At 38.6% G+C, this 17,527-nt stretch overlaps 3 protein-coding genes and 1 pseudogene across 3 annotated transcripts; 2 read left to right on the top strand and 2 right to left on the bottom strand.

Moving 5' to 3' along the window:
• Positions 1 to 406: 406 nt before the first annotated feature.
• Positions 407 to 2,380, bottom strand: LOC145906403 (cytochrome b-245 light chain-like). Its single transcript, XM_082993818.1, has 6 exons — positions 2,204 to 2,380; positions 1,681 to 1,774; positions 1,269 to 1,343; positions 1,114 to 1,194; positions 962 to 1,043; positions 407 to 812 (listed from the first exon to the last, which is right to left on the bottom strand). Exons 1-6 carry the CDS (start codon positions 2,277 to 2,279, stop codon positions 684 to 686), a joined length of 537 nt encoding a protein of 178 aa, XP_082849944.1. The 5' UTR covers positions 2,280 to 2,380; the 3' UTR covers positions 407 to 683.
• Positions 2,381 to 3,191: 811 nt separating this feature from the next.
• Positions 3,192 to 6,868, bottom strand: LOC145907196 (sialate:O-sulfotransferase 2-like). Its single transcript, XM_082994628.1, has 5 exons — positions 6,658 to 6,868; positions 5,337 to 5,529; positions 4,756 to 4,988; positions 3,999 to 4,211; positions 3,192 to 3,574 (listed from the first exon to the last, which is right to left on the bottom strand). Exons 1-5 carry the CDS (start codon positions 6,866 to 6,868, stop codon positions 3,192 to 3,194), a joined length of 1,233 nt encoding a protein of 410 aa, XP_082850754.1.
• A 1,596-nt stretch (positions 6,869 to 8,464) lies between these two features.
• On the top strand, positions 8,465 to 9,669 carry LOC145906440 (glutathione S-transferase Mu 1 pseudogene; annotated as a pseudogene).
• Positions 9,670 to 10,959: 1,290 nt separating this feature from the next.
• LOC145906136 (arylsulfatase J-like) lies at positions 10,960 to 16,098 on the top strand. The gene is made up of 12 exons (XM_082993547.1): positions 10,960 to 11,075; positions 11,605 to 11,655; positions 11,769 to 11,932; positions 13,291 to 13,442; positions 13,781 to 13,857; positions 13,924 to 14,087; positions 14,308 to 14,469; positions 14,537 to 14,682; positions 14,793 to 14,924; positions 14,991 to 15,118; positions 15,345 to 15,455; positions 15,788 to 16,098. The coding sequence occupies exons 1-12, from the start codon at positions 11,027 to 11,029 to the stop codon at positions 15,961 to 15,963; spliced, it is 1,512 nt and encodes a 503-aa protein (XP_082849673.1). The 5' UTR covers positions 10,960 to 11,026; the 3' UTR covers positions 15,964 to 16,098.
• Positions 16,099 to 17,527: the final 1,429 nt, after the last annotated feature.

Below are 17,527 nucleotides of genomic sequence, written 5' to 3'. Positions count from 1 at the left end.
AATATGAACGGCCATGTTAGAAAAATGCATGAAAGGCAAACACCCTGGGCTTACATTATGTCGTATCATTCTCAAAAAGACGGTAGATGCAAAACACTTCAGATACTCCGTGTGTTTCCGCTATTTGGAAGGTAATTAATCAAGTCATCCTGTGCTGTGGTAACCAGCCAGGTAGAAGGAAGTGAGTAAGGCGCTTACCATGCAAATGCAACTCAACTACAAACTCTTACAGAATTTTTGAAAGACTTAGTCGGTAAAAAACCGTATCCGTGTTTTTTTACCAGTTAAAAGTAAATTGAGAAAAATCGAATTTTTTTTCAGCAAACCTTAATGTTGGCGTAGATACTGCTATCTACAGCAAACTACATTAAATTCATAAAGTAAACCGAAGTCTTCAACACCAGAGTATGTTTATATCAGTTATATTCAAATGGAACATACATAAACAATGGTATAAATTGCAAAAAGAAATACTTGAATAACAATATAACATGACACTTCACAAATACAAAAGGGACCTAAATACAGAGACCCTATATTGTTAACATGTAGGTATGAAGTGCATTTTTTTCTTGAATCATTAAACAATGCAGGTTAAAACAACAGTCACAGATCATAGGCGTACTTTGGTGTATGTTGAACATAAGTGCATAACATGGAACTTTAACAGTGTGACCTTAAGTTTACACTTTATTTTGTGGTAATCTTGGTGGTGGCTGAGCTGGTGGTTGATGGTAGTTGGTTTGCTGCTGTTGAGGTTTAGGAGCTGACCACGGTTTAATTTCAGCCCATTCTTCACCATGACATGCAGCCTTAACAAAATCAAACAAACATCGTCAAAAAAGCACAAAAGTTATGTTATGATACCAGCAACATTTCTGGCTTCGTTTAAAAAGTGTGCAAGGCTTGAGTTTTCCTGACACAATATTAGCTTTCTCTGGTCAGGAATAACAATACATACCCCCATATAGATTCCACAGCCAATGATGACAAACACAGTGCCTAGTAGTGTTGGAACCACTACAGCTCCGGGAACAGCCAAACTGGAAAATATGAATGTGTAATTGTCCCTTAAAGCTATTTCAACTGAATGCAGCAGCAGGTAATACTTACATGAAATATAACACCGATCTGAAGTAATAGTTGGACATAAATGGAATGTGGCTCACAATTTTTGAGAAGCAATCCTGATAACTGAAACAAAAAGAACAAGATTATTTCTTATTAACAGTCAAATACATTAAAAAGTGCATTGCAAAGGAATCAACCTTCTTGTCAAAGTGTTTCCCTTATTTTTCTTTCCGCGGGGATACTCAAGTACACCCAATATAAGACCTATCACACTGCAAAAACAAAACAAAAAACTACATAGTATATTAGAATGCACCTATTAATAATAATAGTGCCAGCCCAGATGCGAAAGTTTGTTATTGTGAGGATTTTTTTTCGGCGAACGTCAATTGCGCAGATTATCAGTAAATTTTCGTAAAAGTGCGTGGAGGATATATCAGACATTTTTTCCAATCTGGGTGCCAGCTTTTAAATAATTGGTGAAATTGTGTTATGACAACCATTGTGTAACTCAACATGTTATTTTGAAACACAATAATTGTCTGAAAAAAACCATGGTATCAATTTAATTTTGTTTTCTAGCACCGGTTGAAACCAGAAAGAACTTACATTCCATATATTCCAATGGGTAACCAAAACATGAAGGGAGCAGAACCTGTAACCAATCCACCAATTATGCCAATAATTCCACCCAGAAGTAACACTACAAAACAAAGAGATTGTCAACAACCAGAAGTACCTTCACCTTATGTAACATTTTTCATAAATTTGGAAATCATTTAATAGTTAAGCACAAAAAAGAAAAAACGAGATGTAGATTTTGAAATGTTCTACCGAAGGGTTTCTCAAATTGTTTGGGTCCTTGGAGCACCTGGTGTTTATTTTAAAGTCTATGAACATTTTGACTCCCTCTTTTGTGTCTCTATACAAAGTGAACTTCATCACTAAAACTATTGTTTGAGAAAGTCAATTGACCCCTCAAAAGTCACACTGAACCCTTGGGGTCTTAGGGACCCCTAGTTGAGAAACCCTGTTATCCAACCTCTACAAGTAGGTAAAGCATATATTGTATCTATAGTATCAGTAGTAATACACACATCAGACCAGCAATAAAATATGACCATTTACTTACCATGAGAACCCAAAAGCACTGTTTCATTACCCCACATCGCCCATTGTATGCTTCTCACGTTCAGATCCCTTGCCATAATGTACAGATTATCGTAAAATCGTGGCAACAACAAATGTACTGCCAACCTTTAACTGTTATAAAGGCAAAGGGAAAGGAAACAGTTCTGATAAAAAAATTGTGCTTCGCAGTGTTTGTGTTTATATTCTTTACTGCCCTCTAGGGAGCAATATTCGCCAGCTTTTGTAACCGCAAAATGTCAGGATTTTTTAATTCGACAGACAATTGGCATCATCGATCAAGCGCCTGACCCGTATACTAAGAAAAAGAAACCTGATCGGGATTAGTGGCCAGGATATCCTGGATTTAAATCCCGGTGTAGTAAAAAAAAACGGTCAAGCGCCTGACCAATATACCAAGAAGAAAACTTAGTTGAGAAAATCGCTCACAAATTTTGTTCATAAAAAATTGCTGATAAATTTTAAAGCAACTGAACTGAATTTAAAATTGCCTAGCAGTATTTTTATCGCCTTGTACAATGATGAAACATCTTGTCTAGAAACAACAAATATTGAAATATACATAGCAATCGTTTTAGTATTTTTTAGCCAATCGAAGAATGTAATAAACGGCACCACTTGTTGTTATTCTAGCTCTAACGAAACAAAGATGTCTACAAGTAGATCAGACCAAAACTCAGCATTGCTCGATTTGTGTAATAAAGACGTTTATCCTGCTTTGATTATACTCTCGATACGAAATAATCAGGCAGTTATAAAACATTTGGAAATACTACTCTTTTGTTTCTTGTCTGGTTATTCGAAGAAAGGTTACATTATTTGAGGTTGTAACGGTTTTGATTTTGTTGACAAACTGCACAACGTTCTCCCGTAAAATGTTACGCGGTAAAGCATTTTCCAAAGTGCAGTTTAAAAAGTTTAACAGTGTGCTGTACTGTTTTGAATGTCGTTTTTTGACCTATTCGTTATTGCTACGAGGCGTAATCAGGATCTTTTTCGTATGGCGGCAACTCTTTTTTAACACCTGCCCCAAGCAGCATCTTCCGCATTCCCGCAATGCTCATGTTCATTGCCTGTCGCGCTGCAAGTGTGTAAGGATTGTTCAACACTTTCGAAGGCTTCCGCTTTGCAAATCCAGTTGTATCTTGACTTAGGCAAGCAAGACGCTCTTCCAGATTTGTTGGGTGTAGCAAGACGTTTGGAAGAAATTTAATAATCTTTCGAAGGTTGAAGATTGGGTCTGCAACTATATCCTCATAGTATAGAATCAGATAGGGTTTGCCAGATTTTAAAGCGTACTTTGCCACACGTTGCCAATCAGCGAGATGATTCTTCACGACTTGCTCGCTCAAAGCTGGAAATAGTTATTTATTAATTTTAGCGCCCTTGAGTAATAATATGGAAAACTATGGCCTTTCTAGAAATTTACACACTATGCAAGTGACTTTGAAAACCCTTATTTCAGAGGTGACAAGTCAAACACTGGGCATTGCCATTTCTGTTGTGCACTATCTATCGCGTGCCAAGCATTTATGTGGCCTTTTTGTGGCTAATGTATTAAAACCTGTTTGCATAAAAGCCTAATTGAACGTCGTTGCATCTAAAACAGTATTTGAGGATCACGCCTGGGAAATATTTTCCAACATTCTAGGCAAAGATTACATCAGACGTATGTGTGCCCTGTATTTTGCACCCCTGCGGTTTTAAGCAATCATGTAACACCAAGGACTGAAAAACGACCCACAGATTTCAACGCAACATTTCAGTGCCTGTTGTACCTCGTTTTAGTGCTGCAGCTTCCACATGTCCCACATGCTTATCTCCTGTAGACATATCGTAGTTGAAATACGACACAATTGCTCTGTAAGGGTTCCTGATAACTAATATTGTGGCGGAAGTCTTTTGAAGTTCGGCCAAGGAATCAAATAGGATGTGGCTCTTTATAAGATCTGTTCGATTTTTTCCTACTGGTATTGTTTCGCCGAGATAGCCTGTATAAGACAAAAAAATTCGTACAACCTACTTTATTACAAATCAACAAAAAAAATCAACAAATATTACGCTATAAGGTAGAATATATTATTAGCATTTGCGAAATTCATTATCTTAGATAGTTTAGTTTCATGCTGAAATCTGTCAGTCTTAGTAAGTCAGACAAATATATTTCGCTTTGCATCATCAGTGTCTTATATGAAAAAAACAAAATACATCATCAGTGTCTATAATTCTTTTTTTTAAAAAAACACTTATGTTGCTACAAAGCGAAATATATTTGTTTAGTTTCAGAGATAGTGGACATATTTAAAACAAGGTGGAAATCGTCAGGGACACTTGCAACAGAATGGGAAATGATTCCCAGAGTCAATTCACAAGCATTATTTGCGAAATTTGCGTGATGTGCGTTGTTGTGTGCCATTCAATATGTTCATGCAAGTACAAAACAATCTCTATTTAGGAGTGAGAATCATACAAAGAATCATTTAAAGATAAAACTGAATGTTCAACAAAAATAAATGTTTCTTTTTTGTTACCAACCTGTGGTAAGAAGGGATTGGTCATTATACATGCTACCAGTATAAAATCCAGTCGTCTTTTCCAGCAAATATCGAATCCAAGTGTTCCCGGATCCTGGGTAGGATATCAATAGAGTTTTTTTGTGTTTGGCAGGAGGAAGAAGCTGCACGTTTCCGCATCTTTCGTCCTCCACCATCGTCCGAAATACTTCCACTTCTGTGTGTGTTGAGTTGCAAGTTTTCAACTTGAAATTGCTGCAGAGACAAATGACGCCCCAAAAATTTACATCATATACTTATTTGATGTTTTATTGGTACTTAATGTTTTATTCTATTTTTATATATCTGTTTATTGACAATTGGTTGCAAGGCACATTAAGACTCCATCAACGCCCAGTGCAAAATATTTACCCCACAGTGCTGGATTAAGGCAATGTTGGCCCTCCCATACATTGCGTTCACCAAGAAAAAGGGTTAAAACAATAAAGAGTCACACCAGCTGCACTTATCATACCTTTTAGGTCGAAACAGTGGCCATCTGTCTGCAGCTTATACGTTTTGTGCGCAGAAAGACATTTCAAAAACGCGGAAATCAAAACTGACCTATCTGTCACTCGACCGCACCAGCAACCTCTTTGTTGTCTGTAAACCGCCAGCGGGTAGCGCTGGTGTTGGCATTTTCGAAAACAATCAACCGATGACATGGTGGTGGTGGTTTCCATGGCGTTTCTTTCACCAACAGGCAGGTTGAAGCAGCCTTTTGATCTCTTGGCCACGTCGGGTGGAGACAGTGGTTCTTAACAGATTACATTATTTATCAAACGGGATTTGAGCCCTGGTTATCGGGCTATCCATTTGGTCTTAAAACTACAAAAAACTACAGACTTAAAACTACAAAACAATGCAATCCTGCACCGAAAAAGTACAAAGAATAAAAATATTCAGTAATGTTATAAAAATCAGCAAGCTAAAATAAAAATAACCTTTTATACATTTTTCCTTGATGAAGTATAAGTTCGCCACGTTGTTTCCGCCGCAGGTTTCTTGCATATTTCCTTTACATGGAATGTTACAACTGTGTTTTGGAATGAGAAGCTCTTCGATATTACGTAGTGTCGGATAACATTTGCATGTGTTGCCGTTCTCAATTGCGACGAACGGAAGGTTTCTAAACAGCAATCAGTTGCATTGGCAAGTTTTACTGGTAAAAGCAAGACTTTCAAAACATAAAAGTGAGACAGCAAAGGCCTTTTTATTAAAAAAAGTTATTTCAAACTACAGTATTTGTTAATATTTTGGAGAAAAAACCTCAACCGAAATAATATGCCAACTCGTTAATTTGCAAAACGAGGCAAACTTAAAGTAAACCAAATACTTTGTTTCTCTGCCAAACGTACTTCGTATTGCACGTCGACAAGCATAAAATCGTGCTAATGTTGTAGTTTTGCAGAATAGCAGCATGCTTCTGACTTTGCACGTCGTAACATCCCAGTTTTGTACCTGGACAAGGTTTGTAGCAGTCAATGTATAAGCTTGTATGTGGTTTACTACTGTTTGTACTGAGTTTGGAGAGCTTTAAATGTATAGATTCTGTTGAATTTAATTGCATAAACATCATTGTTGGCAAAATTATGACGTACGTTTTCTTGACAATCTATTCTACTCAAGAATATTTATTATGGACAAACTATATAGCCCATATTACTGATGGAAAATCCGTTTGCAAGCTTTTTCGATCATATTTACAATGCAATCAATGCTAAATCTCATTCTAAAGATTTACAAAGCCTTGAGTTATGTTTCTAAGATTATTTGTTATGTATTGTAGAGCTTTATTTACAAACGTAAAGTAACAAGAATTAGCATCATGAATACAAACATTACATGTTTTGGTAGAAAAAAGAAAACGTGTCCATGCACTTACTTGCACAAATGGTTGATACAGTAGTGGTATTCACCACATTGCCAATGGACTTCAACTCGATTCCTAAACCATGGTATGGTTTGAAATGTTTGGGTTCAACACCTAATGGGATGGAAGCAGCTAACTTGTTTCCGGAGTGGTTTCGGATTTTAGGCTCGCTATCAAACATGTTTTTCCGAGGTGCAACTTCTGGGAGTTTCAATGTCGCCATTCTCCCCTTTGCACGATTCACTGAAACGAGGTTTTGGGAAACCGCTATCCATGCAACGACATAAAGAAACACCAAAGACAGCACTTTTTGTTTGGAGCGGATACTCCTCAGCAACATTACTATCGTGTTTCACTATGATGTTACTACTGTCATGGTAATATCGGAATTCAAAGTTGCTGTCAAAATCTACTGATACAATTTAATATTGTTGGTTTGCTGTGCCGATATAGTTCGTTGCTGTCTAAATTTACCATAAACTTATTGGTGCAGTATTTAAACAATTCTTTGGCTCTTACGCTGTACTTTACGAGTAACACAGAACCACTGTATCATGCGCTATTGCAAGCTTGCATTTTTTCAAAAAGCAGGTCAATATTTGGAATATATCGTGCACAGGGAAGGTGCAAGGCAATTTTCCACCCAGTATAGGCAAACTTCAGTTGTAGTGCTATTCTTGCTGCCAGGTAGGTTACAATAAACATTTTCGTAACTAAAGTGCCAGAAGAACAATTTTCATCGAAAACTTTAGTAAGACACCTTACATTTTTCAACAATAAACAATTTTTTCTGGTATTTGCAACCCAAACCGCTTTTCGTTACATTATTGTAGTTGATAACAGTTTCGAAACAGTTGAAAGTTCTAAGTGCAGGCCGCTATATTAGTTCACCTAATTGGACGTGCCACTGATTTTGCATCACGCGGTTGTATTAAAAGCAGTATTTTAAAATAGTTAAACACAACCACATTAACAATAAATTGTTTTTAGCCTATGTCCAAAAAGCTACTCTTCACAAAACTGGACTTCTGCAATCACTTATAATGTTTTTACTTAAAATTTGCCTAAAACAACAGCAGTTTACTATTAGTGCTGCTAAATCATATTGATTCGGTTCAGTTACATATGAAGAGATTGACTATCATTATAACAGTTGTATAGCACAATCTAAGCAAACTGCGGTGTGCCATTTGTATGCAATAGCAAACCAAATCAAATTGGTCCTAATTACCACAGGATATTTCCTGTGATGTCGTCCAATAAACCCAGCAGCATTCTTTGTGATTTAACAATAGAGCCTTTATTACCACAGATTTCAATATGAAATAGACATGTAATCGAGCCCTGCATATATATTAATAAAGAATGGCTACAAACAGCTTTTAGTCCTTAATTAAGTCCACAGACGTGAACCAAGACAACAAGCTTTCGATTATGCAGTCCAAGTCCCCAAATAATACAACCATGCACCAATAGATAAAATCAACTAAAAGGTCTTTAACATGGCATGTAATTTGTTTGGATTACGCTTTTGTGTGGCTTATATTAATTTGGCTAAACAATAAGAAAAGACATAAGGTCACGTAACGTATCTGGAAGGGAACATGATGGCGCTACCCGGCAAACATGACAAATTCTTGTGCAACGCAGACAGCGCTGTGTCATCTAGTTGGGTAATAAGTAACATTGCTTGGCTTGGCGAGCCCGATTCAACGCGCTGTCTGCGTTGCACAAGAATTTGTCACGTTGCGAGCCCGATTCAACGCTTGCGCTGTTTGCCATCCGCTGAAAACGAATCACTTTACGACGCAACGGCAGTGGAGTAGCAGACATTCAGGATGAGCCACAAAATGATTCTTGGATATTGGAAAGCGCGAGGCAAAGGAGAACCTATTCGATTGATGTTGAATTATCTGGGTGTACCATACAATGAGGTAAATTACTACAATTCGGATACAAAAAGCGACTGGTACGCCTCAAGGGATGAGCTCGGTATTCCTTTCGTAAATCTGCCCTATTTCATCGATGGAGACGTTAAACTAACGGAATGTTTAGCTATCATGAGGTATCTGGCTAGGAAACACAACAACCTTTACCCAGAAAATGATGAGGAAAACACGAAATGCGACCAGATTCAGGGTGTACTATCTGATGTAAGAAAATCTATCACAACACCTTTGTACGACCAAGAAACGCACGAAAAAAGCAAGGCAGTGTTTTTAGCGGCGTTTCCGCGCAAAATGGGAGAATTCGAAAAATGGTTGGGCAACTCGTTATGGTTGGCTGGCGACCGCTTGACTTATGTGGATTTCTTTTTTGCTGAACTTGTGCTTAGTTGTGTGGATTTGTGGATCCCAGGGATATTGAAACCCTACCCCTTGGTATGTAAATACAAGGAAAGATTTGAGGCCTTGGAAGCCATTGACAAGTACAAGAAATCAAGTCGTTTCAGCACATTTCCGCTTTTAAGAAAATCAGCGGTGTTTGGTGGAAAGTCGGAGTAAACTTTCAACAAAATTTGAACCCAGCAACATTGTAAATACGGTTACTCGCAAAGGATTCACTCCTAATTCACGTAAAGCATAATTTCCACAATTTTAAGGGCCAAAAAAAGAACCAAATGGACACATCCACGTTCATGCCTTCGTTTATAACCAGCAGAACACGCTTGTTCCAACAAAACGACTGTGCAAGGGCACACAAAGCACACCTATTTGTGCTCAGTCAGCTTATACAGTTTGTAGCAGTGCGCAGTCATTCTGCAGCGTTGTAACTTTTCATGTCGCCCTGGCTGTTACTTTCGGTCACGGGAAACATCCCGGCAAAGGCGAGTCCATTAAATTGATGCTGGAATATTTGGGTCCCAATCATAAGATGAAGTTGTACCAATTCGGATGGTCCCCAGGCACAAGCAGTTCTACCCCAAAACCGATCAAGAAAATATGACGTGTTACCAAATGACCGGGATACGTTTGAGCAGTCCAAAGTTTAATTTAATTTGACTGGCAAAATGTCCCAGTTCTATCCTGCAAATTCAGGTTCAGAAACATGAAAAATTGATGCATTTTGGTGATTTTGTGCAAAATTAACTCGTTCGACTGAAAGCTAATAATGCGAAAAACGGATTCAAAACTCAATGTGTGATTGATTGCATTAGTACCCATATTCCAGACATGTGGTGTATGCGTTTGCGTGTGTTGCCATTTTTTAGTTGAGGACAGTGATTATGTTCAGTTCAGTTTATTCCGCAAAACAAAAATGAAAAATTAATTGCACTGAAATCCATCCATTGTTTTGCTGTAGTTTTGCGGGCGATGCTGACAAGAGAACAAGGCATCATATGTGTAGTAACCACGATAATCAGGTCTTACAAGTATGATGCTCGAGTCCGTGTACTTCAGTTCAAATTACAAAGTAATTTCCTTGTAGTTCATTCAGGTGTTGTGAACGCAGAGCGAATAAAATTAACAACACTGTTATTCGTTGTGAACCCTAAACCAGCAGCGCGCAACACGTCAGCATCCCCCTATGACCTTAAAGTCATATAGCTACATTGATGGCCATATCCTAGTAAAACAAATTACTAGTTCTAAAATTTTTGTGGTTATGAAAGTGCCCTTTGCCGTGCCATAATTTTTATTATGAACCTAATTACTTGAAACTAATATGGATCCACGGTGAAGCCAAAACCTGTGGTCACAAATGCAAAGTTTAGGTATACATTATTTCATAGCTTAATCCAGTGTTTCCAACGGTTGCGTGTAGTCAAGGAGAAAAATCACGAACTGTATTGTGCAAATATCGTTGTTTTGTAGTTATTTTTTGCTGTTTGTTACATCAAACTCACTGCATGACTTTTATGCATCATGAGAATTTGCAAAATAAAAAAATTGGGCCCTGACAAAAGATAAGGAACAGTTGATTGTCCCAATAACTTTTGCAGGAAACTATAGAGTGGCGAAAGGTTGTGCACTTTACTGAACAAAACTACACGTCACTTGCGACAGATTTAGAACGTCAGTGACTAACCCATGCATGCGCGAAATGCCTGCAATGTATTTGTTTAAAGATGGCACATCCAGTACAGTAGGACGTCCATTTTAACAGCTCACAAAGCATTGTGACGTAGGAATAAATGACTGTATGGGCATCCGTGGCGAAAAAGGCAGCCGGTAAATTATAACCCTGAGCACATTATTGAATATTCCACTTTGAGCTGCAGTTCTTAATTTTGCTTAGGCTCAGAGGCGCGAGTATTTTTAACAATGTTTTTGTAAATTAAAGTTGAACTTTCCTTTTTATTTCACTTTTTCTAGAATAAGGTTGGTTTGGAAATTGATTTTACAAATTTATTTTGTACGTTCTAATCAATTCGACGAAGATGAAGGTCGTCGGGGCTGTTATATTTGCCCTCATTTTGCTTCTCGGAGGTGAGTGCCATTCTAACGAACTGACTGTAGCTTTTAAACTAGTAGGCACAGAGATTTCCACTGTGTAATAGCATCTTTCGGTCGCAGTCCATCCGTTGTATGGCCCTTTTGCATATCTATGATTTGGTTGTACCCGAGCCGGTAGCAATATCGGATACCAAGCAGTCGTTTGGCCATATAGTGCGCTTCACAGTGGTTCGTCTCTGTTGTTTGATACCCAGTTCGACGTTGACCGAAAGGTACCACAAAGTGGAAATGCCAGCGCCACAGTTAACATCTGCACTGATGAGAGCTTATGGGTCAAAACAAGTGTGCGCATTACTTTATGCTGCTTTTATATCATTTTATTTATATGGAATTCAAAAATCACAAAAACATAAAAACTACGCATAACAGAAAAAAATATTAATAATCTGTAGATATTTCTGTTGTGGTGTACTGTATTATAACTATATATACAACATATATGCACCGTAGAATAGTTACAGCTATGAATGAGCAATAACAAAGCAATATTGTGTTTCCGCAGGCGTCAGCGCAGTCCCTCCGCATATTGTCATGGTGTTTGTGGACGACATGGGTAGGCTTGATATGTTTTGAACGTCCAACCATCAGTTTGGCAAACCTTTTTCGTATTTCTATTGCCGTAAAAATTGTTGTAAATCCAGTTACTGTAGAAGTACATTGTTATAGGTTGGAATGACGTCAGCTGGCACAACAATGAAGTGAAAATGCCGAACTTAAATAGTCTTGCTGAGAATGGTGTAATTCTGAATCAAGCTTACGCCCAACAAGTTTGTACACCTTCACGAGCTGCATTACTTACCGGCAAATACCCGATTCACACGGGAATGCAGGTAATTCTGATTTTGTAACAAAACAAGTAATGCACTTTGCTCATGATTTCACAGTGATCAAGGCATCCATTGTAACCAATTATCCGTTAAAAATTCGGAAGTTGAATCGCAATTTGTTACTACCTACAGAGCATGTATAGGCAAAATGTCGCGAATTTGCGACTTACACCGGAATTGCCCTGTGGCGACCAACCGAAAAGTTTACTGTTAAAAACCTATGTCGTAAAAGTTATAAACACTTCAAAGATATTTATTTAAGCTTTGAAAGCTACTTGTCTTCATTGAATGAAGTAAGACACCTGGTAATTTCCCAAGCACACAACAACAGGGAAATATCCCCTATCTTTCACTCAGTCCGTAATTACTGTACATTTATGGCAGCGGTTATACCTGGTTGCGTGCAGAAAAGTTCCCACAGAAATTTACCAATGAAATCACGGGAGAAACGCACCGAATTTTACGGCTTACTAATCTGAAAATACCAGCACTCGTTTGTTCTCGGACAGACAAGGGGAACGTTTTCCTTAAGGCGGAAATATATCCTTTGTCGTTTAGATCAAGCGCCTTCGCAAACGTAAGCGGTAAAAATGGCCTGTGCTTGTGCCTAATGGATGTCATAACATGTTTTTTATGCTGTCGCGTTTTAAACCATCTTAAAAAGTGTAAATGGAAAAGTTGCACGCTTTAAATAGTTTGTTTCTAAATCCGCCAGGCATAATGTTCAATAAACTCACAAGTTCTTGTTGCCAAAATAGCTTGCGAGGTTAACTAACACGCTTACATTTCATGTAACATTAAAAAAAGCAATAGCTTTTTACTACATAGGATCAGCCCGGCTTATAATCAGTAATATATATTTCGCCCCTTGTGCATCTTCAGTTCCTTGCAGTAAACACAATATATAATTTTAAAAGCGTCTGAAAAACAACAACAGTGAAGAAGGGGCTAGTGTTAAAAAACAACAACTTCGAAGTCATGCAATGCTGCTGTGCGAAGGCAAAACGGCGTAAAGCCACCTTAAAAACAGAGATCCCAATATTTCAATTTTTGAAGTACATGTTATGTAAATCGGATACTATATAGCATTTTTGTGATTTGCAAGCTATTTGCTGGCAAGCTACACTGATTAGAGACCATATAGGTTAAAATAGTATAGTCCTCTCTGCAGCTCACTAAAACGTGATTGGCTGTGCTGCTTTGCCTATCTACAAATTATGAGCAAAGGCAATGTGTTTTTTTGAGTAGGACTAATTTGGTTATTGCATGGGGCATTACAGTCACCGAGATATTGTTATCTATAAATGTTTTTTCTTTGCCATAAGTTGTAAGTCTATACGCATGTCATATTTTGGTTACAGGAAGACACGGTCACCGCTTCCCAACTCAACGGCCTTCCCCTAGAATTAAAACTACTTCCAGAATACCTCAAGACCGCCGGTAGTTACAAGTCTTACATGGTGGGCAAGTGGCATTTGGGATACTGCAATGATTCGTACACCCCCATGAGCAGGTAAGGACCAGCGGCCTCAATTGTAAAATATGTTTTGTTCAGTCGAACCCGAATAACTTCATTGAGTTCAAAACGTTTTTTAAATTTTTATTAACTTGAATCCCTTTAAAAAAGGTCAGATGTTCGCTTTGAGTTGCTCTGCAAACACCATATATTTGCACTGACCTTTTGTTGTCTTTAACAGACAAATGCTTTCACAAGCAACTACGGTATAATATTATACGACCAGATCGTAAATGACGTAGTAAATGGCTTCAACCAAAGTTTTTCAGCTAGCAGTTTTATTATCGTTTCGAACTCTGGTAACATTTTCAAGCGAATCGCTGGTATTTTTGCAGAGGATTTGATTCTCACTACGGTTTCTACCTGAGCGGCATCAGTTATTACGCACACGAAGCTGAAGAAAAGGGTTTAAGTAAGTCAAAATTGTGATGTATCGCGGAAAAAGTGGTGAAACAATAACAAAAAATATTTCCTTTAGCTGGCATAGATTACCGCGACGACAGGGTGTTGAACACTGCTGCTAGTGGGCGCTACACGACGACCGACTTTACCGACGCCGCCATTGCAAAGATTAATGCACATGACGTTAACACACCAATGTTCTTGTATGCTGCATACAATGCACCTCATTCCCCGTTTGAAGTAAGTTTTTCGTGCAACGTCCGCATGTCTGTATGAGTTTGCGGTAAAAACGGAGACCAAACTATTACACAGTCGTAAATGTAAAATAGAAATTAAGATATATAGCATTGAAAAAAGCAAATACTGCATGTACAGATTTTCGCAAAATCTAAAACAACCTATTTTGTGTTACTTATTGGCCGAGTATTTTTGTGGTATTCGCATGAATTTTTAATTCAAGGTTGATTCGTCGTACACCGACAAGTACCCAGGAATGGCTGACGGAAACCGCAAGACATATTTGGGAATGATAAGCGCTTTGGACGACCAAGTCCAGCGACTCGTAGATGCTTTGCAAACTCGCAACATGTGGAGCAACACAATCCTCGTTTTTTACTCTGACGTAATAATTGACTATAATGTCCTTTGTTTTGTCATAAGGGTAATGTAATGTTGCTTTGTCTGAGTAGAACGGAGGCACAGCAAAACAAAATGGACAGGGTGGAAACAACTATCCTTTGCGTGGTAACAAAGGATCTTTATGGGAAGGAGGGTACAGGGTGCCCGCGTTTGTTAATAGCCCATTGTTGAGTACCACTGGATACCAACACAATGGGTAACTAATTGAATGTTAATTGCTGTATGTGCAAATTTCGTATTTTCCAATAATGAAGAAACTACAGGATTTGTAAAAAGTGCAAGATTGTGAATAGTTTACCTTTGCAGATTAGTCCACATTACTGACATGTTTGCTACGTTTATATATTTGGCCGCTGAAAAGGACGCGGCGCAAATTCCCACTGGTATTGATGGCCATAACGTCTGGGAATCAATTTCCAACAACGAAGCTTCTCCAAGGTAGAACACGCGATTAACATTTTGTACCAATTAGCTTTTCAAAACATTTAACCAACCATGTAACAGGACTTCAATGGTATACAACGTCATTAGCAAGGTCAAGTCAGCATCAAAAGCCAAAGTACAGCCCAAGGCTGCAATCAGATCCGAAGATTACAAACTGATTGAAGGGGATCCTTCCACCTACGTTGATCGTAAGTTTTTTGGGACTTGTACTTCAGTAGACAAACTAAGGCATATACTCCACGTATATAACTTCCTCGTCTATCTAGAATCTATAAAGCCATATGGGCTAAACCAGCAAAGGAGCATGCAATTTTTGTGGAAAGAACTTTAAATGGAAAACAAATGCTTAGACTGACCCCTTGCTGTTCGACATATGATTGATGTGCTTTAATTTTGGTTGTTTTTAATTTTTAGTCGACAGTTGGGTCAAACCACCAGAAAATACAACTGATGTGATTGGTGCCATCACAACCCACAAGGCCGAAGTTGTTAATGGAATTAATTATTATCTCTTTGACCTTGCTGGTAATTAGAAACATATAAATACATTTCGTCGCTTGTTTTATAGTTACAACAACACAAGAAATCGTTTCGTTGGGTTTGTTGTGGGCGTTATTAAAAAGGAAATCCGTATCTTGAAGGCGATGAATTTTTTGTGTTTGTTGGCAAAAAGTATTTAAAAAAACAATCGTTGAACACAATTGTTAGCTATTTTCGTTTTGTTTGCTTTGAAGTAAGCTACTCTGCAATATACCTTTCCTGAAGATGCCTGTAATATAGTAATATTAATATACGTCATAATAACAGACAATACAGCGTTTTCCATTCAACATGTATAAGTATGTTAATGTTTACAGCTGATCCATACGAGACAAAAAACCTGGTTGCAACGAAACCGCAAGTTTTTAGCGCCATGAGGAAGAAGCTTCGAGCAGTGAAGGCCACTGTTGTGAATGCAATTTCTGATGATACGTCCACTGCATCCGACCCCAACCTAAACAGTCCAGCGTCTTGGTCACCTGGTTTCTGCTAACTTAAATATAGCGAAACATTTCTGCATCAAAAGATTACTGTTCAAAGAGACGTGATTAACTTTGCATACACTGTCCATATGCTTTAAAAAACCAAAATCGACATGTAAAATATATTCTTGATGTCTTACTGCGCTTACTCTCAAATAACATGAATAAAACAAAAACACTATACAAGGTTCTCATATTAAGAGCTAAGCAATGTGCCTTCTCATACGTCCTGTTAGCAGCTACAAACTAGCAAGAAAACATAGAAATTCACGCAACCCACTGATAGGATCCAACGATTAAAAAGGCGATCACAAATAAGAAAGCAGCGAGAAAAGAATTACCGGAAGATTTAAAACAGTCGCCGAAAAATCTGCCAGCAGGGACTGAAAGTATAGACCGGGGGTTCTCAAACCTTTTAGGTTCGCGGCACACTTGGATCCTCTCAATTAGTTTGCGGCACACCAAACAAATTATTTTTCGGATCCTGCCGTTTTTATTCTGTACATGTCCGGGGGAGGGGGTTTCCTCAGCCATCGTTGCCAAACTCATCGGCGGCATTATAGCAATTACTCAGACAGGTCATCATCGGGGGAATCCAACCAATGTGTTGTGGTGTCAAGAGCATTTTCGTACCAACTTTAGGAAAGACCGTTAGTGGGCGTGAATGTATAATGATCTCTACTACCAACAGCAACGAGTGTTGTCAACATTGGTAAAGCGCCCGACCAATATACCAAGAAGAAAACTTGATCGGAATTCGTGGCCAGGATATCCTAGATCGCATCCTGGTGTGGTCAAACAAACGTGTGTTTAGGGCGTCGTCATCTAGCTTACCTTCCGGGTACATCGCCATAATTATTCTTCGAACAGTTATTATCATTCGTACCCTCACTTCACCCATGTGGCTAGCTCCTGGTGGGTTGAACGACCACTTTACCTTCCGTTGGCGCGGATAATCGCAAATCTGATTTTGTTGCCACTTGAATGTGTGATATTGGACCATGACAGGCAAGAAATCTTCTTGAGCCGTTTGAAAAGGCGCCTGTGGTTAGGTCGGTGGCAACCTCTAAATGAGCTGCATGTGTGTTCATACACGTAAAAGACATCTTTACCATTTAATTTTGTGTTTGCGTTGAAAGATCCACTCCGACATATGAAAATGATGTTTCGTCAACCTGTAATCTGGCAGGAGGCAGGTCAGCCATCAGCTGTTGCGCAGGCTTGGTATCTCTTCATTGACAAAACAATTGCGTGGTAGAACCCGACGAACAGTCGCTCGGGCGTTCATTATCCACTAACGCTTGCACAACAAACTCAATGTGTAGTTGACACCAACATGTCCCGCACCTTAGGCGTGAACTGCTCGGGCAATCCGTTAAGCGACAGTCATTGGACAGAATCGCCGAATGCCTCGTTTTGTAGCCCAATCTCGCATTATCGAGTTTGCCTCCTACACGAAGTATGTCGTCCTTCAATATAGGGTCAAGCAAATTTGGCAAACATTTACCGCAGTGGGTAGCGATGCAATCCAATCAGCAAAGTGCTGACATGACACAAACTTGACGAGTTCTGACT

This window comes from Ascidia mentula, chromosome 6, assembly GCF_947561715.1.
Source record: "Ascidia mentula chromosome 6, kaAscMent1.1, whole genome shotgun sequence".
Lineage (NCBI taxonomy): Eukaryota > Metazoa > Chordata > Ascidiacea > Phlebobranchia > Ascidiidae > Ascidia > Ascidia mentula.
This window is presented reverse-complemented; position numbering and strand designations above follow the sequence as displayed.